We start from the raw sequence: 27,802 nt of genomic DNA, 5'->3' as shown, positions 1-27,802 counted from the left end.
CAACCACATGGTGGCTCACAACCATCTGTAATGGGATCTGATGCCTTCTTTTGGTGTGTCTGAAGACAACAACAGTATACTCACATAAAATAAATAAATAAATCTTAAAGAGGACTGTGGTGGTTTAAATGAGAATGGCACCACAAGTGCATGTGTTTGGAAACTTGGTCTCCAGTTAGTGGAACTGTTTAGGGTAGACTTGTTGGAGAAAGCACATCACTAGGGGCAGGCTTAAGGTTTCAAGACTTACATCATTGCTAGGATGCTCTCGGTTTCCTGTCTGTAGTTTGAGATGTGAGCTCCTAGCTGCTGCTCCAGTACCACACCTGCCTGCCTGCCTGCCACCATTGTTCCCAACGTGATGTTGACAGACTCCTATCTCTCTGTAACTGTAAGCTCCCCCTCCCCACCCCCAACCCCTACCACCAAAAAGCCTTTCTTCTATAAATTGCTTTGGTCTCGATGTCTTATCACAGCTTCAGAAAAGTAACTAAGACAAAGATTATCTCAGCAACTCCCTCTGGCTCTTATCTCCCATAATCCTGAAAGCAACACCATGATTTCTCTAGTCAGGAGTGAAGACTTGGCAAGAAGCTAGTGAACAGAAGGGGGTCCTTGTTTGATAACAGCAATGTTTCCTGAAGATGCAAATAGACTGACATTTCCCATTTTCTCTTCTCCAAGGGATTAAAAGAAGGCAATACAAAGAATAAGACAAGACTAAGGATGGATGGCAGGGTTGAAAGTGGGGAGGCATGTTATTTTACCTGGGCTGAGGTTTTCTTGTGCTTGGTGGCAATCTCTTTAATTTTGGGGTCTTCTAATAGTGAAGGGTCCTCTGGCTTGGCACTAAAGGTGGAAAAATAGCTGGCATGAGAAAATCTCCAGGGCTGTTACAAGCCCATGACACCCACTTCCATGACACTATCAAGATCGAGCATCACAGCCTTCTCCATCCACAAAATGGGCAGGGGATCCTCCTGGAAGCTTTGTGTCTTTCCTGTGATCCTATCTGTAGGCTCTGCAGCCTTAGTAATTTGCAAAGGGTGCCCTAGCATTAAATAGTAGAAGTGTTCTTAAGAAGCAAGGCATCCAGTGTTTTGTTTTCTTTTCCTCTCCGCCCCTATGCAATCCTATTTGGATGTGTCAGATATAAAGACTTTTTTTCCAGGCACATAAGAAATGTATACCAGTACTAACCAGTTATTAAATAATAATTTTAAGACTGATAAAAGAAAGTCACACTCCAAAGCCTCACCTAGGCCTGTCTGGGGAGCCCAGGGGACTGTAGGCTGTGACAGCGATGCCCTTGGAGTGACAGTACTGGATCAGTTTTTCCTGGGTGAGGTAAGGGTGGCACTCGACCTGCAAGAGAATATATCTCCATCACTAGGAAGTAGGCCTGCTTTCTGAGTGGCACAGAAGGACCTTTCCAGACAAGAAAAGAAGAAAAGACTAAATGTAAATCATTAATAGATGTGCTACAAACCAGACCCAGAAATCCTACCACCCTGAGCATCCTAACACAGACCTCAGAGACCTGCCTCCCACCTCCCTAAGCATCCTAACACAGACCTCAGAGATGAGACTCTGCAGACAGTATTGAACTCCTGGTGTTGAAGTAGGCACAGAGCAGGACCCTGTACCAAACAGGAACTTACCTGGTTGGTCACAGGCTTATGTTTCAGTCCAGGCTTGTTCAGGAGCCTTTCAATCTGGAAGTGGTTGAAGTTAGAGACGCCCAGAGCTTTCACCAGGCCCTGGTCCACCAGTTCCTCCATGCCCTGTCACAGGGAGGAACATTGCTTAGATGGCTGTAGGATATAGGGATGCTGGCTTGGTTTAGTCCTGAGATAAGAGGATTGGCTACACGACCCTCCAAGTTTTAGGTAAGCTGGAACATAAGAAGTATCCATCCAGACAGTAGATGCTCATCAAAAGGCAGATGCTACTAGGAATGTATGTGTTCTGCTCTCACCTTGCCTACATCTGGGTAACTTGAGAAAATGGGTTCACTCAATTTTGCCCTCTATCTTTCTTCCCTAAATCTGTGTATGTTTGTGACAGAGAGACAGAGAGAGACAAAGATTACAGACTGATGGCAGGACTATTCAAGCACTCTATTGTTGAGCTACGTCTCTAGCCTTTTTTTTTTTTTTTTTCATTTTAAATTTTTCAGATATGGTCTCTCTAATTATCCGGATTAGCTTTGAACTTCTGAAGTCCAGACCAGCCTCAAACTTGTGATCCTCTTGCCTCTGCCTCTGCCTCTTGTACCTGGATAATAGGCCTGCATCCTCAGAACCAGCTTCCTAACTGATTTCTGACCCGACTCTCATTTACGTCTGCAATCTGGCCAATTGACCACTTGCCACAACCATGACTGAGCATTAACCCTGAGAAAAGGTACCTTTTAAGATAATTTTTTTTGCCCAGAATGAGCAATTTAAAAATTGTCAAGTGATATCATCCCTGATAGTGGCAGCCACAGATTCAACATGTATTTGTAATTCATTTATGATAGGTTCCTTCCTGCCTAGGAGTATAAAAGCATACAGTGTGCTTCTTTCAGTGAGCCACGAGCCTTCATGGTGAGGCTGCTTGGGCTTTTCTGACAGTTGGCATGGCCATGGGCATTGATATGGGAAGGAAGGTTACACATGGGCCCCAGAATGAGAGTGTAAGCTGAGTTTAAATTGGGCCTGAAGCCTGGCGGTGGTGGTGGCAGTGCATGCCTTTAATCCCAGCACTTGGGAGGCAGAGGCAGGTGGATTTCTGAGTTTGAGGCTAGCCTGGTCTACAGAATAAGTTCCAGGACAGCCAGGGCTATTCAGAGAAACCCTGTCTGGAAAAACCAAATAAATAAATAAATAAATTGGGCCTGAAAAAAAAAATGTAAGTGAGGGAAACCGTGAACAGGCTAGAAAGGACAGTAGAAGCAAACACCACCAGCAGAGATGGCAATAGGCAGTGAACACTAACAGCAGAGCCCACAGAAGGTGTTCAGACCGCAGTTTACTGTTTCCCAGCCTCAGTGCAACTTCAGAACCCTCTAAGCTAACAAGTATTGGAATATGTTGCTGGGTATGGTGCAGCATATCTCTCAAAATTCCAGACCAGCCTGGTCTGTATAGTGAATTTCAGACCAGCTGGGGCTACGTAGTGAGACCTTGTCTCAAAAAAGAAAAAGAAGAAGAGAGACAGAGACACAGACAGACACAGAGAGAGACAGGGCAGGGGGAGAAAAGCAAAAAAGTGTTGGGGTGATGTTCAGCCCCACTCCCTTAGCTTCTTATAGACTTCCTCTGGGATGCAGTACAGGAATCAGGATGTTCATAATTCCCCTTGTGACTTCAGTGTACAAAGTTGAGAGCCACCAGAGTGAGGAAGGACTTTGCTAGGTAGGGCTGTTGAGCATTGATGAGACCTGAGGTCCCTGAACTCCTGAGTGTGAGATGAGATCATTTACATGTGCTTATGTGTCCTAAGTGAACTTTGGTTTGTGTCTGATCCATCTGACCTTCTTTACATTAATCTCCCCTCCCCTCTTCTGGATTTCAGTCAGTGAGGCTGCTATTGGATTAGTTGTTGTTTCAAAGTGCTCCATTTGGACCTGGTTAATCCTGTTGTCTCTGGTCAGAGCCTACAGCTTGTCTACTTATGCCCTTGAAAGATTCCAGCCTTTCTCAGTCTTTGTGCAACTCGGAACCCTCTGAAAGCTAGTCACTGCACGTGGGAGCACTAGAGAGGCATAGGCAGGCAGATCTCTGTGAGTTCAAGGCCAGCCTGGTCTACAGAGAGTTCCAGGACAGCCAGGGCTACATACAGAAACCCTGTCTCGAAAAACCAAAAAGAAGAAGAAGAAGGAGAAGGGGGAAAAGGAGAAGGAGGAGGAGGAGAAGGAGAAGGAGGAGAAGGAGAAGGAGAAGAAGAAGTAGATGATTCTAGATGAACCAACCCTAAATCCAAACATAGTGAGGAAGGAGTTAGAAGAACTATAAAAAAACGGAGACATAGCATGGCTGCAGTCTCGATAGCACAGTAGAAGCTGGAACCTACCTCCCAGGCTTCCAAGAACGTTGTTTTACTGGTGAGGATATTGCCTTGATCGTCTTTGGGGAATAATTCCTTTCCTGGCTGCAAATACAAAACACACCCATTGGTTGCATCTGGTTCTATGACGCAAGGATCCATGACAGTGAAATATCCAGTACCCACACCTGCTTAGTGCCTGGTCAGGCTCTGGGGGGACACACTTGCAGACATCAAGCTTCAACCACATCTCTAGTCTAACCTACTGTGGTTAGGTAAATCCTAAATTACAGAAACTGCTGGACCAGTTTGCAAACCTGCTATTACAGGTCACAGACATGCTCAGGAACTTTCATCACCTTGGAAACTAACACAGCATATTGTGGATCCACATAAACCTGGGGGAGTTTTAATTTCAAGAACCACCAGGCAAGGATCTGATTCCCAGCATCTTCAAACTTGGTTTCAGTCACTCCCTAGGCATGCTCTGAATGGCAGGCATCTCAGTATGCTTTGGTTGGCCAGAGAGCTGGACCCTGGAATACAATACCCAAGGCCATCCCAAGGCGTCTCTTGAGAGGGCATGACTGGACACAGAACCAGTAGGCAGTTGATAGGGTCACGCCCTCATGACCACAGCCCTGTGTCAGCAGCTACAGATAAGCACAGAGAGCAGCTCAAACCTTAAGTCCTTGTGGCCAGTGAATAAGATAGAGGTCCAGATAGTCCAGCTTCAGATCCGAGAGGGTTTTCTGGAAGGCTTCCTTTAGCAGTTTTTTCTCAAAGCAGGTGGGCCACAACTGCAGAATAGGACAGTGGTGGGGCGGGGGGAGAATTAGGAAATGGAGGAAAAGAGTCACATTATACTCACCAACCTGCTCAGAGGTTTACAGTCTGACCTAGCCTCAGGACAAACTATTTATATTTATCCAAACTGGCTAGTTAATAACCATGATCTGACACAAAGGCTCAGTGAGTCAGGTCATTTCCTAGGAGTTGAGGGTGACTGATACATTTTCCCATGCTTGTAGCATTTGATGCATTTCTTAGATCACTTAGCATTCTAATGTTATTTGTGGGCTGGTCCCGTATCCCCAAGATACCAGATCCCAATGATGAATTACAAGGAATTAAATGGCCATGCTATAAAGAGTCTGTGTCCCACAACAGATGTAGTTTTCAGGTGGGTAGAGGGTGCTAGCTGGTGATAGCCGGTCAACCACCTCATTCTACACAGCCCTCTCCTCTCTCTTTAAAGCATTTTATATTTCACTTTTATTGAGATAAAAAGATATTCCTATGCAACAATAAAAAAATATTCTTTCTATATAGCCACTAGGAACACAGTACTGAGTGATATGGCTCAGGGCTCATCCTTTTAAAAAAATATTTATTTATTATTTCAATGTATGCATGTACACTATGTGAATGGGTGCCCATAGAGGCCAGAATAGGGTGCCAGATTCTTTGGAACTTGAGTTACAGGAGTTGTAAGCCACCTCATATTGGTGCTGGGAACCTCTGAGCCATCTCTCCTGCCCCAAGACCCACCCTTAAGGGCAGCCCTAGCATCTGACTGGGCAGAAGGATCTCACTGTCAGAAAGCATGAAAGTCAAGAGTATTCAAATCTCAAAGGTGTCTTCCTTGTTATAGGAAAACTAATGTAGCAGCAGAATCATATCAATACTGACTTGGAGCATGGATATTTATACTTACAGATATAGTGAAAACAAGGAAGGAGGTTAGGAAAAGCTGGAGAGGGTTCTTGGTATGGACCAGATTCTACCTGCTTTACAGTTTCATCTACCAAGTGGGCCATTGTACCTTGCTGACGATGAAGAGGTCCTCCCGCTTCACAGCCTTTTCTTTGATCTTTTCTTGGATGGCTTCTCCCACCTCATTCTCATTGCAATATGCATATGCGCAGTCGATATGGCGGTACCCAGCATCAATAGCCGCCTTCACAGCTTCTTTGACTTGGTTTGGGGGAGACTGAAAGGCAATAGAAAAGGCCATTGGATGCTCTTATACCAAAACCTTCCTCAACAGGCTCCACACAGCCCAGTTTCACTAAATCACTGGAGAAGAAAACAAACTTTTCAAAGGATAAGAATAAGTGAACCACAATGTTCCCCCATCCCGTGTTCTATCAGAGCTAAAAGTCGGTTTCCATCTAATGTACCTGGTCTTAAAGGAGCTCTTGTTTCTGGGGTGACCGATGGCTCCCACTGCAAGTTGCTGAAAGTCAGGCTTAACCCTGCAGTGACCCAGAGGATTTCAGCCCCAGACCATGATAAGAATGTGAAGAATGGTTACTGTATGGTAAATCCAGACTCAATCAACCACACAGCAGCTTATACAGCTGCGCTCATGAATGAAATACAATCAACTTTTTTTTTAAAAAAGCAGAAAGCCAAACCACTGGGTATGGTGGTCCATGTATGTGTAATCCTAGTATTTGGGAAACAGGAGGATTGTGAGTTTGAGGCTAGCTTGGGGCACATAGTTGTCCCCAAAATAAAACATAAATGCGGAAAAAGCCTTTCATTAACAAAACAACCAGCCAAACAAAAAACTCCTCTTCCTTCACCAAATCTAGAAATACCTTGGTTAAGAATCAAACATAGAAAAGCACTAGAGAGATAGCCAGCTTCCCTGGGATAAGATGTGGCCTGTAGGGGCCTTCCCAAGCTTCATGTCTGCCGGCATTTCTACAGATCAGAGCAGACTCTCCCTTGCTAATACCACCTCCTTAGCTCGAGAACAGCTCCCTCGTCAAGCTTTCTGTCTAGTCTTTGAATTTCTGAGAGTTACTTCTGGTCAGCGTGCTTGTCAGCTTGGTAGAAAGTGAAGTTTGCCAGGCGGTGATGGCAAACGCCTTTAATCCTAGCACTTGGGAGGCAGAGACAGGTGGATTTCTGAGTTCGAGGCCAGCCTGGTCTACAGAGTGAGTTCCAGGACAGCCAGGGCTACACAGAGAAACCCTGTCTCGAAAAACCAAAAGAAAAAAAGAAAAGAAAAAAGAAAAAAAAGAAAGTGAAGTTTCTAATTTGGAGCAAATTCAAGTAAGATTTTAAACCCAGTGCTGAATCAAAGAGGGGCCACACCTCTGTCCCATGAGCAGAAGAAAAAGACAGCACAAAGAACGAGAGACAGAGGCTAAGCCACCAGGACAAGAGACTTGGACTCCAAAAACAGCTCCCGGAGGTGGTTCACACCTGTGATAACTTCTAGAGGCTGAGGCAGGAGGATTCCAAGTTCAAGGCCAACCTAAGCAAGCTTCAGAGCCTAAACTCAAGTGTAACTCCCAGTCTCCAGAAACCAAATAGAGAAAGCTCCTGGAAACTACTGTCATGTTATCACCAAGGGAAATAAACCCAAGGGCAGAGTTAGGAGCCTGGACAATGTCAGACTTGTCTCCACAGAAGGTGGGAAATCTGTTTCACCAGAGAGTGGGATGGACCTTGGGGCATTCTGCCAGGGGAGCACACTGCCTGGCAGGATCTGAGCTCAGGCTCTGTCATCTTCCTTGCTTAGTTTGATGGACTCAGAAAATGGTGTAGTGTCTTGGTAAGGTGCAGGCGCCAGCAGCCTGCGCTGGGATCTGAGACTACCTCTCCCCCTCCTCCCCACCCCTACCCTCCCGCGAAGTCTCTGCCCCCCCCGCCCTCCCCCCCGGAGCAGCAAGCGGAGCTAGGCCATTTGGAGCTTTTGGTGTCCTGCCTCTGAACAACTCAGCCAGAAAAAGATCAAACCAGCCAAAACCATATAAAACGTTACGCGTCTCCTAGGTTCAGAAGAAAGCTTGCTAAGAGGGTAACTCTTAAGGCCAAGTTTGAAAGCTTGAAACCTGACACTTCTCGGGGACATCACTTTTGGGGAAAGTCTGTCAGAGATTTGAGGTCTGAAACAGCACAGAAGTCAAAAATAACTTGGGTTCTGGCTCTTAGGGTTCCAAACTCCCAGTAGATGCCATAGAAAGAGGCGATGCCAAGACCTTCCTCGAAGGCAGGTGTCCCAAGACTGCACACTCACCTTCCAGGTGCCCAGACCCACAATGGGCATTTTGGCTTTGGTACTGAGCTGCACGAAGGTGGCCATAGTTGCTGCCGAAATCTTTCTGAGAGCAGATGTCTGTGTCCTGGTTAAAGAGGCGGATGGAGAGAGACTTTATGTCCTGCATGAAGAGGCAGGCTCTTACTGTGTGAGCAAACAGCCACACCCAGACCCCCGGCCCCGCCCCACAACCCCCCCACTGAACCGGAAGTTCATCTCAGTCTTTTGTAAGATTTTAAGAGTGTGAGTAAAGATTAGTCATAAGCCAGAGGGAAATCTCCCTACTGCAGAATATGAATTACTTTAGAGAGCTAATTAGAGGTTTATGAGCCTCAGGAACATGGGGTAAAAGCTCCTTCGAGCTATATTGCTAGATGTGTTCTTGTTGCCACATGGTGTGGAGAACAGTGAAGCCTGTAGGTAGTCCACGAGGCTGAGGCAAGTAAAAGTTTTCAGAGGCAAAATGAGGAGGCTGCATAAATTATTTTGAGATAACTGTTACTGATCACAAAAGATCAGTGGCAGAGGGACACAAGTCTGAAACTAAAAGACAGTTGGGTAGATGTTGCAGAGGAGAGACTAAGAGGGGAGGGAGAGGGGAAGGGAAAGGAGAAAGATTTTGAGCCAGGCTATGGTATTCTGGAAGTGTCTGTTTTCTAGCCCTCTTTTTGTTTGTTTGTTTAAGTTTTACTCATCTAATTGCTGGAAGAACGTGGAAAAACAAATTTCCCCTGTTAACCACTAAGACGAGAACCTTTCTTTGATAATATTCTTCTTCTCCTCTCTCTCTCTCTCTCTCTCTCTCTTTCTCTCTCTCCATCCCTCTCTCCCTCCCTCTCTCTCTCTGCATTTGAAATTTGACGAGTTGTCTAACTGTATAATTATAGTGAGCTTTTAAATTTTTTTTTGTGCTTACATTTAAAAACCAGACTTTTGTGATTATACTCTATTTCACTAAAGACAACGTGAAAAAGAAAGGCAATGATGAGGCCATAAACATCTTTTTTTCTGTCACTCGGGATGCCATTACTCAGTGCAGTTCCCTCAGCTCTTCTCTGCATGTCAGTTTTTACGCACCGCACCCATATTTTCCAAAGCTGACACCACAAGGCAAGCTTTTCTACATGTTTGTAGTGAGTCATTTCAAAATTGCCTTTATGCCAAACCTTTTAATGTTGTATTCTATTTTATGATAATTTATTCTACCATTTCCACTATTCTCACTTCTCTACCTGATTTCCAGCTGATTTCTATTATGTATAAATAATATTTCAAGGTATATCATTGGAGTGAAGCATTGGGCCTCGTGTCCTTGGGATAGATCTTTAGAAGTATAGACTCAAATGAAGTGTATTTCAGTTTATTGTGCAAGGTATAGGTCCAAATTGATTAGTTTTTTCAAAATGGAAATTTTCTGTCATTTATAGACTATATTCTCACCTCCATGTTTATAATTCTTCAAGAATCATATGTAATTGTTCTTGACTTTTATTGATATTATAAAACTAATACATGCCCTCTATAAAGAAGAACCAGAAAAATCAGAGTAAACAAAAAAAATTTTTGTGGAAGTTATAAGAGAATAAAAATTATCACACTTCCAATTTAGAAATAATTCTCAGCAATAACACTGGGGTGTGACTGGAATACCTGGCTGATTCGAGAAGCCCCAGATCATAGGCACACTGTTTTCCCAAGGTGAGCCTAGGACAGAAATGGCAAGCTCAGGATGGAAGCCCTGAGCCACAGATGCCCAGTGACAGTGGCAGATAGCCAGGTGTGTGCCTGAGTCACCTCCAGTGTCTCTCCAGAACAGCACAGAAAGAGGAGTTGAAATGTCTGCAGAAGCTGTCGGAAGGGGGACACGGGCTGATTAGAAATACTTATAGTCAGCACTGTTAAGTTGCAGCGTGTGTTCAACTTAACATTCTCAAGAGAGACTGAGCCAAGGATTTGTTGATGATATGGGCAGTTTAGGAAGGCTGATTGTAACTGAAGACCCAATAAATTAATTCAGAGGATGACAAACTTCAGGGAGATGTCACTCACAACCAAGCCAAACTCATACCATGACATTTTTTTTATGTGCCCTCCTACCCCATTGAAATTCCACTGATACTTGGAGAGAGACGATACTAAATATAGTAGATTTTAATCCATATATAAAGGGAAGTAGAACCGAAGCACAAGTGTCAACACTAAACTGGACCAAAGAAGGCACATGTATTTATTCTAAAACTGCGGCAAGCTCTCTCATGTTGGCTCACGAGACAACACTGTGTTTGAGGAAATGTTGTTTAAGTCAAAAGCTGGAGTTCCTTGGGCTATCTATAACTCTCTTTACAGCCAACTTGTTTATCTAACCTAATCTCCAGAATTCTAGATTAAACTCTGGGTAGCTGGATTCACGTCTAACAAAGGTCAGCCTCAGCATGGACAAGGTGGCATCCGACTCCCACAGAAAGAGCCCTGTGCCGTGCGTGCTCAATTCCACATGCCTGATGCTTCTCCGAGGAGAACTGATAGTGTTGCCTAGTGGATTGCTCCTCAGCTTTTCCTCCTCTTTCTCCTTCCCCTTTGCTTCTCTCCCGCCTCAGGCTTGCTATGCGTTGGGTTTGACAAGTAGCTAAGGTGTCTATTTAATACACCAAAGCAGAGCTGACTTCCAGGTTTTCCCAGAATTGCTCAGTCCCTACCTGTTAAAGGGCATGGCATACCCAGCTCTTCTACCCTGAACTTTGTAGCTCAGGGGCTGGGCTCTTCGCTATATAATCCAGACATTTTAGTGTTCTCTCTCTCTCTCTCTCTCTCTCTCTCTCTCTCTCCTCTCTCTCTCTCTCTCTCTCTCTCCTTGAAGATTTCCCTAGCCCCTTCCTGTGAGATCAGTGAACCTGCCTGAGAGCTGCCTCCAGTAAACCTGACTTTATCTACTTTTAAATTCGGCTTGAATTGGTTTGTATTTCGTCAAGGGAGATAATCTATCATTATGTAGCTGAAGATGACTTTGAATTCTCCATCCTCCCGACTAGAGCATCTGAGCATTGGCATTACAGGTGTGGGTTGCGAAGCTTCCGTTTCCTGTCTTCTTAATTCCTGGTGTGTTCCCAGCTGGAGAGATGACGAGGTGGGTAAGTTTGTCCTGCACCCACATTAGAGGACTCCAGTTCCAGGGGATTCAAGATGCTTTTCTGGCCCCTTACGAATCTTCACTCTTTTTTTTTTTTTTTAAGATTTTATTTATTATTATACATAAGTACACTGTAGCTGTCTTTAGACACACCAGAAGAGGGCGTCAGATCTCATGACGGGTGGTTGTGAGCCACCATGTGGTTGCTGGGATTTGAACTCGTGACCTTCGGAAGAGCAGTCAGTGCTCTTACCCGCTGAGCCATCTCACCAGCCCCGAATCTTCACTCTTGTACACATATCCACACAAGTACACATAATTACAAATCAAATAAATGTTTTAAGCTTTCCAGATTGCCATTCCATAGCATAACTATGTACACTTAGGGGACCTCTGCCCCAGTGGTTTGGCATCTCATTTCTGTTTTCCCAAGATTACTATTCCATTATCACAGGTACCACGTTTTGCTTATCCATTTCCTTCTGGAAGGGTGTAGAGATTTCTTCCCTGTTGATTTTTCTCTTGTCTCACCATGATTCAGCAATTTAACTAGCTGAATGTTGAAATGTTAGTTAATGTAAACAGGAACTTATTCACTGGGAAGAAGAAAATAAGGGGAACTTTTTGGCCTGTTGACTGTTTCCAGAGAAGAAGGGAACAGCAGCGTCTTGGCTGTAAAGATTGCCATTCAGGACTCAGTTTAAGTGGCGGTGGAACAGTGCGGACTGGACTGGAGCCCGCTGTAACCCTAACCCAGGGAAAATGACATAGGCTTTGCCATGATGTGGCATCATTTTGGGTTGACACAGCAAGGTATTGTAAAATATGTGTGTGTGTGTGTGTGTGTTAGTGGCAGTTTTGTTTGCTTTTTAGGATTTTGTTTGTTTAATGTGTATGAATATTTTGCCTGCATTTATGTCTGTGCATCATGACCGTGCCTGATGCCCTTGGATCCCAGAGGACTGTTACTACTGATAGTTGTGAGCCACCATGTGGGTGCTGGGACTCAAACCCTAATCCTCTAGAAGTGCTCTTACCTACTGAGCCACCTCTTCGACCGCATACTCTGGATCAACTATATAAAGCTTAATAAAGCCTTGCTTAGATGCTTTCTAGCTTCATTAATTTTCCAATTTACTCCTGGTTTATACTTCATTATTTTTAACCTTTGTTTGTTTATTATTGTTGTGTATGTGTACGTGCATGTGCATGAGTGTGGGCACCTGTGTGCCTCGTGGAGTTCAGAGGGCAACTCTCAGGAGATAGCTCTCCCCTTAGACTTGCACAGCCGGTGGCCTGGCTATTGGCACATTTCACATAAGCCCCGCCTCTTTGGCAGTATTCATGATGACCTGGGCAGGATTGAGAAGGGGTTGGAGGTGCTCCCACGGGTATGTTGTGAGCAGCTGGAGATGACCAGAGTGGAAGAAATGGAGCAAGCAGACAATGCATCAGACATCATTACATCCCTCATTTGGTAGGGGACATTTGTCCTGGCTGTTTGCAATAGCATGTTCTGTTGGACAGGGAGCCTCTTACTTCAACACATGTGATCCAGACAGTCATGTACTTGTTAAATAAATACATGAGTTTAGTTGAAAAATACATTGTCTCAAAGTTAATAGAGCAGTTAGTAATGAAACTACTCCCTTGAAAGACACCTACCCTCTTCCCAAGTTGTGTAATGGACAGCCACAGGGCTCTGCTTGTTAAGAGTTCCTAGAACAATGACTTTGTTTCTAGCACTTGTTCTTGGTGGCGTCTAGTACTCTATGTTGTGGTGCAGTCCTTGCCTTGTAGACATTCATTCTAAAGCCAGAATGGAGAGCAAAAGGTAGTTTCTGTACAGGGAGAGCAGCATGGTGGTGGTAGTGGTGGTAGTGGGGTGTTTGGGGCAGGCACCTGGAGCTCCTGACCTCTGTACAGGGAAAGCACAGTGGGGGTGGGGGTGGTAGTGGGGTGTTTGGGGCAGGCACCTGGAGCTCCTGACCTCTGTACAGGGAAAGCATGTAGTGTTTGGGGTGGGCACCTGGAGCTCCTGACCCCCAGAAAGCACGATGGGGGTGGGGGTGGGGGGGTTGGGTGGGCACCTGGAGCTCCTGACCCTACCCCCACCACCACAATGCACTATGTAGTTGTAGTGCTTCTTCCTCTTCCTCAGTCTGAGGAAGTGCAATGAGAGGGGCTGTGTGCCTCAAAGCAGGCTACTCTCACAACAGCCAGCCTGGCCAGGGGAGGTTGGTTAAGCCAAGGGGCACCCCATGGGGGACTTTTGATGCCCCACTGCAGCTGAGCAGGCCCTGGAGTGTCCCAGGTAGAAAGAGCTCCTGGAGTTGTTTATGGTGTTATGGTTGTTTACCCGCACCCGGAGGCCACTGAGACTTGGAATGTCAATTGCGTGCTGGATTCAAGTCTCTGTAAACAATAGTTGGGTGAAAACATGCATTTTATTAAGATGCTATTTAAGAAACTCAAAACTGATAGTTTTTTTTTTTTTTTTTTTTTTTTTTTTAAGGCAGGGCCTCTTTTAGCCCGGACTGGCCTTGAACTTTCTTCGTAGCAGAGGACGACCTTGAATGTCTGACGCTCCTACTTCTACCTCCTAAAGCCAGGGATTAGACATGTACCACTACATGCTCTCTGTGTTTATGCCATGCTATGGCTTGAACCTAGGGTTTTACAAAAGCAGGCTAGGAAAGCATTCTACCAAGTGAGCTGTATTTCCAGCCAAGTCATATTTTCTTTAGGAAACAGCACAGGAATGGAGTCTCAGGCCAAAGCCCAGAGAAAGTCTTCAACCCTGACATGCCTAGAGACTAGACTAGACCATTGCTGGTGCTGCCCTCTGGTGTGGTCTTTCTAAGAAAGACCTGACTTATTGTAAGACAATGAAATAGTAAAACAAAACCTCCAGAAATACTGTAAATATCTACTACATTGTGCAAAACAGTATATCCTGGAATATTCTTACCAGGGAAGTCACAGGAAAGACACAAGTTATTCATAAGCCACTAGCCTCTTTTCCCTTGGGGCTTATGATTCACAAATAACTGGAATAAAACCAAAGAAGACATTACACCCTTTTGTCCCATCTACTTATATCTTATCAAATCAGGGCAAATGTTTTATTTTTTTAGTCATATTTATTTATTTGTTAGTGTGTGTATGCATATGTGTGTGCACGTTCATGTATGTGTGAGTGCACAAGTGCATGTGCGTGTGAGTGTATGTGTGTGCACCTGTATGTGTGTGTGTGTGTGTGTGTGTGGTGTGTGTGTATGTGTGGTTTGTGTGTGTGCTCAAGAGAGTGCGTGCATACCCCAGCATGCACGTGGAGGTCAGAGGGCAACTCTTTTAATGTCAGTCTTGTCCTTCTATGTGATTCTTGGAAATCAAACTCAAGTTGCCAGGCTTGGTGTTACCCACTTATAACCACTGAGCCATCTGCCCAGCTTAAGCAAGTGTTTTTGTCACCCATACCCCACCACAAGAGCCTAAAACAAAAATGACAATATCAACAAAGCCACATCACATTCAATAGATTTATCACACTTACTATCACCCTAGAAGTTGTGAGTTTTACAGAAAGCTAGAATGATAGGAAGAACTGAGCCCTCTGCAGGTGGTTCTCAAGTGCCAACCTGTCTCCCCTAGATTGCTAGCTCTGCTTCTGTAGGACAGTACAGACACCTGTGAGCAGGCATCTCCTCTCTTCACCACAAGCTCCTATTCTTTTACTTTGAGGTCTTTTTGTTTATTTGAGTGGGATTTTGTCATGGCCTAGACACTCACTCTGTAGCTCAGGTTGGCCTCAGGCTCCTATCTCAGTCTCCTGAGTGCTAAGATTGTTCATGTAAACCACAACAGTAGAGCACGACTTTTTTCATCATCAAATCTGGTAGCAACTGATCCGTAGTTACACAGAATGGTCTCAGAGGGTGAGTGTGTGTGGCTGAAAGCGCTCCGTAGGCATTGATGTTGTGAGTTGTTAGTCTATTGCCTTGTGGGTGAGATTGCCCTATGTTCATTAATTCAGTCAGTCTTAGCACTGGAAACAAGCTGAAAGGGACTGTCCCCAGTTGCTACCCACAACATGGACTGCGCAGTGCCTGAGCAGAGGGAACTCCCTAGGGAAGAAAAGTGAACTTTAAAAATGATGATAAGGGCTGGAGATGCTCAGCCAATAAAAACACTTGTTCCTCCAGAGACTGAGGGTGCAATTCCCAGCACCCTCATCTCATGTGGCAGCTCATCTGTAATCTGTAGATGTGGCAGGGCATCTATAATCCCAGTTCCAGGGATCCGATGCCCTTTGCTGACCTCTGAGCGCACCAGCCATGAATGTATTGTGAAGACATACATGCAAGCGAAACACCCGTGCACATAAAATAAAGAGGAAATAGGAAAAAAAAAAAAGATTAGGTGATGGTAAATGAAAGAAAAGTAAAAATACGGAGAGAATGAATAAGCAAGTTGACATCTGGCTTCCGGTCAGCTCGGGTTTCTAACTTCCGGTCAGCCCCTTGCAGAAACTTAGAACAGCTTCGATCCAGATGTTCCATGGGAGGAAGGACAGTGGAGCTGAAGATGCTCAGAGGTGAGCTGTACCAGTAAGTACTCTCCTTAGCCGAGGAGCATTTCCCCATCATAATCATTAACCATCTAGTGGAAACTATGTGGCCTAACCCACAGTTGTAAAAGTGTGAGATACCTTGGGAGTAATGTCCTTCTCTGGGCCTGATTGCTCATACCTGTCATACCAACTACTTGGGAGGGTAATGAAGAATGAAAAGTTCTAGATCATAATTGAGAATAATTGTGAATCCCTTTAATCTCACAGCGAGTTCAAGGCCAGCCTTGGGCTGTAAAGTAACTGAGTTCTAGGTCAGCCTTGGCAACTTAGTATGCTCTGGTCTCAAACTTACAGATACTAATTTAGAAGAGAGATGGAGACCCTGAGTTTCTCTGAATGTGCTGGACCTAAGTTCAGTCTCTGCCGCTGAAGAGAAAAGTTACTTTTTGCATCTGACAGCATATTAGTGTTGGAAAAAAAAAAAACCAACCTGTAAGACATCTATGAAAGAGTGAAGGGACCATGGGACTTTTAGATTGCTGATAATGGACACACATAGTGTGGCTAGTCTGCATCTCAGAGAATGAAAATGTAGCTATTCAGTTTAGTGGCTAGGAGATACACTGCAGTGTGCACAAAGCAAACTTCACCAGGAGGGCCAGCTTTTCACCTACCCTCTCAGAAGTGGGACGGCCAGCCAGAGTGTGAAATGACCAACTGCAGAATGCAGCTATGGAGAGATCTGTCACAAGTCTCACCTGAGTGCTAATCATTCTTTGGCTACAACATATTGCACCATTGGAGAGCAACTTTTGTTTGGTTGGTTGTTTGGTTGGCGTTTGTTTTTGTTTGTTGAGACAGGATCTCTCTATGTAGCCCTGGCTGTCCTGGAACACACCCTGTAGACCAGGGTGGCCTTGAATTTATGAAGATATGCCTGCCTGTGCGTCCAAAAGGCTGAGACTAAAGGTGTGTGCTACCACTGCCCAGCATGGGACACATTTAAGTGGTCTAGGGTGGGTAGGTGGGCCTGCCTCTCCCTGGGAAGCAACATTTACTTGTTTGTTTGTTTGCTTGTCTGGAGGAAAGGTAGGGACTCAATACTTTTGATAACAGAGATATGACCTCAGAAGAAATAGAAGGGTGTGGAAAGCAGAGTCCTTCCTCCCAAGATGCTTCTATCCCAGTTCCTGACACTGGTAAACACATTAGGTTGGATGGATGACGGCAATTCTATTTGTAGTTGGAATTACGGCTGTGATTCTGTTCAATCTGGGTAGCATGATTATTCTGCTGAGTCCAAAGCTGTCACAGGAGTTCTTAGAAGGAAACAGAAAAGTGAGTTAAGAAGCCAGGTAGGCAGCCTCCTGAGAAAGATTCCTTCAGCAGGTTGAGAAATGTAAATGTCAAGGAATGCAGAGGGCTGGCCTCTAGAAGCTGTGGAAGGCAAGGCCACAGGACCTTCCCTATGCTTTCAGAAAGAATGCAGCCCTGGGGCAGCTGCATTTAAAGTCTTTGCTCTTAGGTGTGTGAGGGCATGTGAGTTGGAACCCAGGGCTTTGCACATCGCTAAGCAAGTGCTCTACCACTGAATGACACTCCCTGCTTGACATGCTTACCCACACCCCCCCCCAGGAGAACCACCATATGCCACGGACCACCTAGAGTGGGGTCTCCTTCCATGGGAGAATCAGGGTTGTCGGGACTCAGGTAGGTAAGGGGTTGGCGTAATGACAGACAGACAGATAGACACCAAACACGAGAGAGGTTTGGAACTGCTGCTGCGTTTTGCTCTAGTTTCAGATGAAGTTTTATACATTCATAACAGGAACAAAATGTTGGCTACAAGCCACTATACGGAACATGATTTACTCTTAAAATACACATTAACAAGTTATCTTGAAACTAGAAATACAAAGCAGAAGTACAGTGTAGGAAGTAACCCATAAGAGTCCACTTGGTACCTGGACAGTGGTTAATGGTCCCAGACTGAGGTCAGCCTGTTCTTAGAATTCTGCCAAGCTGCCACTCGGGCAGCTGTCAGAGCAGGTCAAGAGTTTAATGCTCAACATTTATTCTTAGTTCATAGGCCTTCTGGCCAATTTGAAAAGCTTACAAATGCACTGGCTATCTCTTTTTTGCTAATCTGGCCTTTAAAGGTTCAAATGACCTGTTTCCAATATCTATCTACCTATTTCTTTTTTTTTCTTTCTTTTTTTTTTTTGTTTTGTTTTGTTTTGTTTTGTTTTTTCGAGACAGGGTTTCTCCGTGTAGCCCAGGCTGTACTGGAACTCACTCTGTAGAGCAGGCTGGCCTCGAACTCAGAAATGCGCCTGCCTCTGCCTCCCAAGTGCTGGGATTAAAGGCGTGCACCACCACCTGGCTAATACTTTCTCTCCATAACTATTTACCTACCTAATGCCATTCTCAACATAAGCTCTTATGTGAGGCCAAGGTTCAGCTATATTTTTCAACTTAATAGTGCTTTCAGTGAAGGTGGATCATCCTGTGAAAAATTCAAAAATCTTCTTTCTTGCAGCAGAGGGTCAGTATGTACAGTAGGTTCTCACTTAGAACCCTGGGAGATACAGAAATGTAATGTTTAAGCCATTAAATATGTAATGATTGGGTGGAGCAGCCAGAGCTCTGCTGCACAGAGGTGGATTTGTAGTCATTCTGCAAGTCTATTTGATTTACACTGTAATCATGTATGCTAAGTGATGATTGCTATAATATAGAAAAATTAGCTAAGATTAATGTGTAAAATCTACATTAATATCAATGATGTAGAATCTGATAAAAATTTTAACGTGGGCATCAATAATCAAATTCAGAGGAAACTAGATAAGAATCCTGTACTGTATCATCGTCCTTGCAGGATAAAATAAACTAAAAGAGATTAAAGTTGTTTAATTGAGAGTGATGACGGCCTTTAATCAGTCCTCAGATACATTGCACAGAGCACAGACAGCTACACATCAGCAGATCTGCAGCTGTAGAATGATCAGAGTTGGTGTGAGATTCTGAAGTGATTCAGCCGACAGTTTGGATCCAAGCACAGCCCTCTTTGGCTATTTTGGGCTTGTATGAACATTTTGATATCTGAACAGTCCACGTTAAGAGGTCCACATTTCCTGTTAAACTAAGTGGTTTAGAGATCATTGCTTGGTCTCACGGTTCACCCTGTTTGCGTCCTACTTGCAGCTGAAGATGTGGTCCTGCTTGTGCCACCATGTCAACCTGATGCTGCCGTGCTCCCTCCACCCACCTTCACAGTGAACTCTCATTCTCTGGAATAGTAAGACCAAAATAAACTTCCTTCCATGGTGGCTTTTGGTCATGGTACTTTTTTTTTTACAGAAACAGAAAAGTGACTAATGCACAGCTTAATCTTATAGAAGCTAAGAAAACAGTACTATGCTAATGATCAAATTTGAGGGGTACTGAATTAAACATCATGTAGGGTGCCGGGCAGTGGTGGTGCATGCCTTTAATCCCAGCACTTGGGAGGCAGAAGCAAGTGGGTATCTTTGAACTCAAGGCCAGCCTAGTCTACAGAGTGAGTTCTAGGACAGCCAGGGCTAAACAGAGAAACCCTATCTCAAAAAACAAACAAACAAACAAACAAAAAACAAAACTCAAAAAACCATCATGTAGGATATTATGTCCTTAGAAGAAAATTTAAGAAGATTAAGTGTATATTGATGGTTTTCTTTTCAATACTAGAGATTGAAGCTGGGCTTTATCATAACAGGTGTGGTGGTTTGAATAGAAATGGCCCCCCATAGACTCATGTGTTTGAATGCTCAGCCCACAGGGAGTGGCACTATTAGGAGGTTCAGCCTTGTTGGAAAAAGTGTGTCACTGTAGAGGTGGGTTTTGAGGTCTCCTCTGCTCAAGCTCTATGCAGTGTGGCCTACACCCTGCAGATCAGGATGTAGAACTCTCAGCTCCTTCAGCACCATGTCTGTCTACACGCTGCCATGCTTCACACCATGATGATAATGGACTGAATCTCTGAACTTGTAAGCCAGCCACAATTAAATGTTTTCCTTTATAATAGCTGCCTTGGTCATGGTGTCTCTTCACAGCAGTAAAACCCAAACTGAGAGGCCAGGCAAGCATTTCATCAGAGCTTCCCATCACCTTTCCCCCCACTCCTGTTTTTACTTTGATGCAGGGTCTCAATAAGTTGCCTGTATAGGCCAGACTTATCATCCTTCTTTATCCTTGCAAGTAGCCAAAATTGCCACAGTGCCTGACTTAATGATGGTTCTTAATCACTCAACAAATAATACCGAATAATGAACATTTACCTATAGGTTAGGAAATATAAAATTTGTGAAATCAGTATAAGCTTATACTTGTTGGATGATTCAACTGTCTGTTTAAAACTAAGTGAATCACTTCCTGACTTTTGAAGTATTTGTAATATATATGTGTGTGTGTGTATATGTATATATATATATGTATGTTGTACATATATTTGTATATATATGTGTGTGTATATATGTAATATAACATATGTGTGTACATATGTGTGTATGTATGTATATATATACATACATACACACACACACACACAATTTTTTTCTTTGAAACATGTTCTCACTGTTTAGCCCTGGCTGTTCTGGAACCCACTCTGTACACCAGGATAGCCTTGAGTTCAAAGATACCCACTTGCTTCTGCCTTCCTAGTGTTGGGATTAAAGACTTGGCCCACTATACCTGTCCCTATATGGACATTTTTTTAAAGATTTATTTTATTTATTTATTTTATGTGGATGAGTACACTGTAGCTGTACAGATGGCCATGAGCCATCATGTGTGTGGCTGCTTGGAATTGAACTCAGGACCTCTGCCAGCTCGCTCCAGCCCCGCTCGATCCAGCGTAATGCACTGTAGTTGTCTTCAGATGCACCAGAGGAGGACGTCAGATCTCATTATGGGTGGTTGTGAGCCACCATGTGGTTGCTGGGATCCAAACTCAGGACCTTCGGAAGAGCAGTCAGTGCTCTTACCCGCTGAGCCATCTCGCCAGCCCCTGTATGGACATTTTTATGTCTGCTGATTCAGTGTTAGGAGGCTCACAGATGCTGTCAAAGTAAGACTGTTTTCCCCCATTGGAAAAAGGGATTGACAGGTCCAGCGAGAAGGCTCAGCAAAATCACCTGCTACCAGTCGGTAGCCTGAGTTCAGTCCAAAAGACACACTTGGTAGGAGAGAATTAACCCCTATAAGTTGTCCTTGAACTTTCACATACATGCCATAGGACATGCGCTCGCGGACACACACACACACACACACACACACACAGAAACAAAAACATTTTAAAAAATTAAAGACCATGGATCTATGTTGGGCGGTGCTATTAGAATTCAAACAGTCTTGAAATTTTCCTCGACTCTTACATTTTGAATTCAGAAATGTAAATACATAATGACTTTCTTGCTTAGAATAGCCAAGGAAGGCAGTCTCCCCAATGAGATCTGAAAATCCTTTGTGAATGCCAGTCGTGACCAGCAGAGGGCAGCACAGACCACACAGCTGGCTTTCCAAGCACATTTCAGAAAGCATACCCTGGGGTCCTCCTTCCTGGGGACAGAGACTGAGTTCTGTCCTATGCAATGAAATTAACCATTTAGAACATACTCTGAAATTCAAGCCCAGGCTTTGAGGTGGAGCAAAGCAATTTTCAGACTCACACAAACGTCTTCGAGTCCTTAGCAGTTCCTGTTCCGTGTGCCTCCTCCGCTTCTCCAAGCAAGGTTAGAAGCTGACACCTCAGTGGCATCCATAGTGTCACAGAAGAGTAGGGCTTCAGGCAAAGTCTGGAAAGTTATGACACTCCTAGGTGACTCTTGTTCACAGAGAGTCTGAGGGGCTTGGCCTGCCCACCCTTCCCTCTAGGGTACCTGATACCCACAATGCCTCTGTTTCTTATCCCCATGCTCTTCTAGTCCTGCACCCTGCAGCAAAAGAACGCTGAGGCAAGATGCCTGGTGAATGTGTGTGTGTGTGTGTGTGTGTGTGTGTGTGTGTGTGTGTGTGTGAGAGAGAGAGAGAGAGAGAGAGAGAGAGAGAGAGAGAGAGAGAGAAAGAGAGAGATTACTATCATAGACAAGAGCTAATTTGTATAAATACACAGACGTGTGACTTTTCAATATAAATTGATTGATTTCTATTGTGTTTGTTAGCCGGTTGAAAGAGTAGAAAAGCCAGGTGTGGTGGCACACGCCTTTAATCCCAGCACTTGGGAGGCAGAGGCAGGTGGATTTCTGAGTTCGAGGCCAGCCTGCTCTACAGAGTGAGCTCCAGGACAGCCAGGGCTACACAGAGAAACCCTGTCTTGAAAAAACAACAACAAAAAAAAAAAAAAAAAAAAAAAAAAAAAAAAAAAAAAAAGAAAGAAAGAGTAGAAAGAAAGATCAGCATTTTCAGAGTTTAAAAAAACAAAACAGGCCGGGCAGTGGTGGCACACGCTTTTAATCTCAGCACTTGGGAGGCAGAGGCAGGCGGATTTCTGAGTTCGAGGCCAACCTGCTCTACAGAGTGAGTTCCAGGACAGCCAGGGCTACAAAGAGAAACCCTGTCTCGAAAAAAAAACAAAAAACAAACAAACAAACAAAAAACAGGACATGGAGCATGCTTGGGGCTTTTCTCTGGGATCGCAAATCTCTGAAAAAGAACTCTTGCCCAGAATGATGTCTCTCCCTCCTCAGCTCCTTAGGTTATAGAGGAAGTGCTGTTAGTTTACTGTTGAGAAGGGAAACAAGGTGGGGTTGAGTGCTGTGAAGTCCTTCTAGGATCTGTATCCTGAAGCTAAGGGACTTGGAGTGTCGCCTGATGTGTCACCACACATCAGCCATCCCAACGTTCTCTGATGGTCCTTGCCAGTGGCTTTGTGGGGTTCTTCGGGGAGAAGGTCTGTGCTTAGCAGTATCAATGGATGATTTGGGCCATGCAGTGGAACACTCAGAGCCCACACGGGAAGGACGGCAAGGACAGCTTGGTTTCAGGAACAGATAACAGGCAGGACCTGGCATTTCTCCAGTTCACCCAGCTGTCCCTTTGCCCCCACCCCCCGACCCAAGGCTTTGACCCTTTTTCCAGGTCAGAAGAGACATAACACAGGTGGAAAGAAGCTGTGGTTCTCCAGTTCCCTGAGATGTGTGCATTTTCCAGCTCTCCCTCCCCCAAACCTGCCATTCACTGTCTTCCTTCATCTGTTACTCTCTCAGTCTCTCCCTCCTCTCCCTCCCCAACCCCTCTGTGTTTCTGCTCAGCCTCACTAGGCGCTTTCTGGTTTTCTCCGTGCTAAGAATCAATTTCACTATTACACACTGTACCCCCAGGCTCTTCCTTGGTCAGCATCTTCCACAGTCAGTCCCTCTGTCTCCACCATGCCCTGGACCATTTCAGATTACCAAAGCCCAGACACAGGCCCCAAAGATTCTCTAGTCCCTTCTTGTAGCTTAACCCACGGAGAACTTAGACAATGATTCTTTGCTTGGCCAAATTGGTGAAGCTCCTGAGTGCCTGCTAGGTCCTTCTGAGAACTTCCTTGAGAATCCAGTTTGGCAAAGAACTCTGTGAAGTTAGTTTAGTAAGAACTCCTTGTCCTCAGTGTCTAATTAGCTTCCTACTCTCCACTCCTCCACCCCCAAGGGGCATGTCTGAGTACCCTCCCTCAAAAATCCTGTTAGATCAGTTGAGCCAGCAGCATCCTTACTGCTGGTGCCTCCCCTTAGTAATTTTCCACTGCCAATTCCAGCCTGTTCCCAGGCTGTCTGTTCCAATTTGACCATTGTATACAATGTTGCAGCGTCTCTCTCTCCCCAGGATAGGAACTTGCTCTGGGATCCTGTACCTTTTGAAATGATTTTCAATAAAACCCTCTGTGGCATATTTTAACAGGTATCGCTGCATCCTTAAGATTTTCCTTAACATTATTCAACTTGTTTCTTATTTTTCCAAGATTGGATTTTTCCCTATGTAGCCCTGGCTGTCCTGGAACTCACTCTGTAGACCAGGTTGGTATCGAACTCACAGAGATCTGCCTGCCTCCACCTTCCTCCTTAGTGCTGGGATTAAAGGTGTGCATCACCACTGCCCAGCCCCATTATTCACCTAAAACTAAGTGGTTAAGGATCCACCAGCTCTCTCTCTTCAGCATACATCCCTTGGAGTACTAGTGCTGATCTAAGTCCCTCCCCAACCCCTCCATCTTCCTTTTTCTTCTCTCCCCCCCAACACTTCCTCCTCCTCTTTATTCTTATTCATTTTCTTTCTTTTTTTATTATTATTCTTTGATCTTTTCTTTACTTTCCAGTATTATCCTCCCCACCCTTCTTGACCCTCCCTGTGAACTGTCTTCATCCAGTACCTGCTCTCCTGTCTCCAAGAGGATGTCCCCACCCTGACTCCATTCTTACTCATTTTCTTTGTTTTCTTCCCTTCAGTTTCTCATACAGGTTGGGCAAATGCTCTCCCACTGAGCTCTAAACTGAATTCCTGAGGATGAATGAGTGAAGAAGGTTCTGGAAAGGTCACATTATATTCTGCTCTCTTACTCTGTCTCCGGAGACATTAAGGAGCCAGTGATGGGAAGAGTATACTGAGCATGTTGCACAGAACCATGGACTGGACTCACCATACATTGCCTTCTTCTGAATCTTCCCACCTGGAAAGGTGCTGGGATTGCCCAAAATTTCAAATGAAATACATAAACTCGATGCCAACAATATATAAACATGGGGTCTCGGGAATATAAAGATATAGGAAATGGCTGTACCATAAACACATAAACCATAAACACCATAACCAAAAATACCATAACCAAAATTTTTAAAAAATCAAAAAATACCATAAACACACAATTATTGATAGGACATCAAGGATAGTTGGCAACTTCACAAGGCTGTTCATTGAGGCTGGCCTTGGCTTTGCAGAATCTAACAAGCCTTTGTCCGCATGAGCTCACGCCTTTTAATCAAGTTGGATTTACCTTCCTGGTGGACATAAGGAAAGTTCAGAGAATTGTTCTCAGCATTTGCGCCCTTCCATGGCATTGAATGGTGATAAGTTAGGAAGGCTTCTTCTGGCACAGGGAACCCAAGCTGTGCCCTTTGTTCTGGTTTCTCCTATTTGCAACGTTTGGTGGGCGTTGAGCAACTCCCTGTAACAGGACGGGATCTTTTTGCACAGGAACAGGGTGTTATGTTTCCTGATTCCTCCAGAAGGACCTGGACAATGTAATACACAGGGGAGGTGCTAACCCTCGGGGAATGCATGAACCCAAGGTTCTAAGTGTCCTGTGTTGTGTGGGAAGCATCACCATTCTGACATGCTGAGGATAAAAAATGCCTGCTATGATGGGTGGGGAGCGTCAGCCACGGACAGTGGGCACCACACTGTGTTCATATCATAGCTGTTACTGTGGTGGCCAGAGAGCATTGTGTGGAGAGGCTGTCCTACCTGGTTGATATCTCTAGTAACCACTGTTGCCTTCCTTCCTGCCCACCCATTTGAGTCTGTCTTCTGTGTCCCTTTCTCCCTTCTGATGTCCTCTGGGGAAAATCCAGGCACTAAGCACTATTACCTCGGTGTTTTCTCAGCATTGAACTCAAGCTATCTGTACTATATACCTTTTCAATCGAGTCTGAGACCTTCCTAAGAGCAAGACCCAAGCCCGCTTAGTTTAGTTCAGTTTTCAGGGCAATCCATATTCAGTCATACTCATTTGTGAGTGAATAGAGTAGATGATACATGAACAGATATGGTTTATAGGGCAGGGGCAGTTGGAAATGAGTCCACAGGTAGATGCATATGTGAGGGCAGCCGGGATTGTGACTTGGAGTGGAAAGCAAGAATTGTATTATTAGTACAACCAAACTAAGAATCTTAGGAATTATCAATAGGTATTATTCTTATAGTTAACTGTTACCAACAAGGTGTTACGTGCATATGTGGGGACCTGGTAAACACTCATGAACCAAGACCAGACCCAAGGACCTCTTTATAGAGTAACCTAGCACATCCTAAACAAAGCCATGGTGGGCTATATGAGGAGCAGGCAGCAGCCAGCTGTATACACAGGACTTCTTCTGCAGGGTGATGTAGGAGGAGAAACTGTCTCCCCAGGGTCTGTGCAGTGGGTGTGCAGGGAGTTTCATGAGATGCTATCCAGGAGCCCTGCCGGGAAGGAGGTGTTTTCAGGGCTGTGACCTCTCAGGTTGTCCTTCATTATTGACCAATAAAACTTTATGCAAGTTTTAGAAGTATTGTGTGATGCTGAAGTAGTTTTAAAGGTCTTAAGTTACTATTAAAAAGGAGTATTGAGAAACTAAGAGTACAAGTTCTTATTTATGTTGCAATAAAAAGAATTCTGAGTAGGGGGACTTTGGTGAGTACAGCTGCCCAGCGACCTGGACAAACTTAGTGATGACTTTGCAAGGAGCGATGTTGACTGGCGGCTCAGACCCACAGCCGATCAAACCCCACTCTGGAATCTTAACTATCCTTGAACATGTAGCAGTCCTCCTGCCTCAGGCTTTCAAGTGCTAGAATTACATGCCCACGTCTGGCACACTGCCTGACTTAGTATACTGTTGTTGCAGGGTTCACTCAGTTCTGGTTTTAAGCCTGGCATTATGCTTGTAATTCCACCACCTGGGAGACTAAAGCAGGAGAATCCCCCTGAGAGTTTGAGGCCAGGCTGAGCTAAAAATATATGCGTCCTAGGGTAGCTGGAATTGTACAACAAGACTCTGTCTCAAAAAAATCAAAACCAACCAAAAACTAGGTTTAGCTGTCTTCTTGACTTGTCTTGATCATCTATAAATAAATGAGATTAGCCAGGTGTCGTCCACATTTACTAATCAGATTACGCCCCTTAGACTCTTTACAAAGCCAGTGAGAGGGCTCAGCAGGGGTTTAAGGACTCCATGGCCAAGACAACTTTTTTTTTCTTTTTCTTTTTTTCTTCGAGACAGGGTTTCTCTGTGTAGCCTTGGCTGTCCTGGAACTCACTCTGTAGACCAGGCTGGCCTCAGACTCAGAAATCTGCCTGCCTCTGCCTCCCAAGTGCTGGGACTAAAGGTGTGCGCCACCACCGCCTGGCTCTTTTTTTTTTTTTTTAAGATTTATTTATTTTATATGTGTGAGTACACTGTCACTGTCTTCAGACACACCAGAAGAGGGCATCGGATCCCACCACAGATGGTTGTGAGCCACCATTGCTGGGAATTGAACTCAGGACCTTTAGAAGAACAGTCAGTACTCTTAACCACTGAGCCATCTCTCCAACCCCCAAAATAATTCTTATAAAGGAAAATATTTAATTGGGGCTGGCTTACAGGTTTAGAGGTTCAGTCCATTATCATCATGGCAGGAAGCATAGCAGTGTGAAGGCAGACACAGTGCTGGAGGAGCCTAGAATTATACATCTTGAAGGAGACTGTGTCTCACAATGGGTATGGCTTGATCATATATGACCTCACAGATCACCTCTGCAGTGACAGATTTCCTCCACCAAGACCACACCCACTCCAACAAGGCCATGCCTCCTAATAGTGTCACTCTTCCATCTGGATGATGAGTTGCCAACAGCTTTGGGGACAGGTAAAATCAAGGGGCTCTCTTACCTCACTGTTTTCTCAACTGACTTTGCTGTCAGAGCATCTGCCTTCCTGGTGGTGTCTGCATCAAAATGAGCATCTTTTCTGAAAACTTTCTATACTTCCCCAAAATGTATTTTATTTTATTTTTGTAAAGTGACACGTGGCTCTACCAGCAGCAAGCTTAGTGTATATGAAGCATGAGCGGTAGAAACGGCACTGGCTGTCACAGGATGGTGGTTTTGTGATACTAGGTCTCCCAATGTACATCTTAGCAGGTAGTCTAGAGGGATAGGATAAGGGAGGGGCATCTTCAGGCCCTGGGGGGTGAGGGTGGCAGCAGTTTGGTGGTAGAAACCACTTCTACCTTATTCTTTTTTTTTTTTTTTTTTTTT

The 27,802-nt window shown here is 44.6% G+C and overlaps 1 protein-coding gene and 1 long non-coding RNA gene across 6 annotated transcripts in view; one reads left to right on the top strand and one right to left on the bottom strand.

The window, feature by feature from the left end:
- LOC116098704 (aldose reductase-related protein 2) overlaps positions 1–27,252 on the bottom strand; it is a 36,111-nt gene extending 8,859 nt beyond the window's left edge. For 2 of the 5 annotated variants that reach the window (XM_031381461.1, XM_031381459.1), the window contains exons 1-9: positions 27,147–27,195; positions 21,495–21,620; positions 8,069–8,174; positions 5,858–6,025; positions 4,716–4,832; positions 4,060–4,137; positions 1,662–1,784; positions 1,259–1,365; positions 768–849 (exon numbers count right to left, since the gene is read on the bottom strand). In XM_031381461.1, the coding sequence (XP_031237321.1) occupies positions 768–849; positions 1,259–1,365; positions 1,662–1,784; positions 4,060–4,137; positions 4,716–4,832; positions 5,858–6,025; positions 8,069–8,174; positions 21,495–21,583 (870 nt within the window). In that variant the 5' untranslated portion in view covers positions 21,584–21,620; positions 27,147–27,195. Of the gene's footprint in view, positions 1–767; positions 850–1,258; positions 1,366–1,661; positions 1,785–4,059; positions 4,138–4,715; positions 4,833–5,857; positions 6,026–8,068; positions 8,211–21,494; positions 21,621–24,796; positions 24,968–27,146 lie in introns of those variants that run through there. The other 3 variants (XM_031381460.1, XM_031381463.1, XM_031381462.1) reach the window with 3 other exon arrangements.
- Positions 27,253–27,326: 74 nt separating this feature from the next.
- Positions 27,327–27,802, top strand: part of LOC116098702 — a 3,427-nt gene continuing 2,951 nt past the window's right edge. The window contains exon 1 of the long non-coding RNA XR_004121917.1: positions 27,327–27,411. This is a non-coding gene — a long non-coding RNA (uncharacterized LOC116098702). The remainder of the gene's footprint in view (positions 27,412–27,802) is intronic.

The sequence above is a fragment of the Mastomys coucha genome, unplaced genomic scaffold (genome assembly GCF_008632895.1).
Source record: "Mastomys coucha isolate ucsf_1 unplaced genomic scaffold, UCSF_Mcou_1 pScaffold20, whole genome shotgun sequence".
Taxonomy (NCBI): domain Eukaryota; kingdom Metazoa; phylum Chordata; class Mammalia; order Rodentia; family Muridae; genus Mastomys; species Mastomys coucha.
The sequence above is the reverse complement of the archived record's forward strand: the minus strand, read 5'-3'. Positions and strand labels throughout refer to the sequence as shown.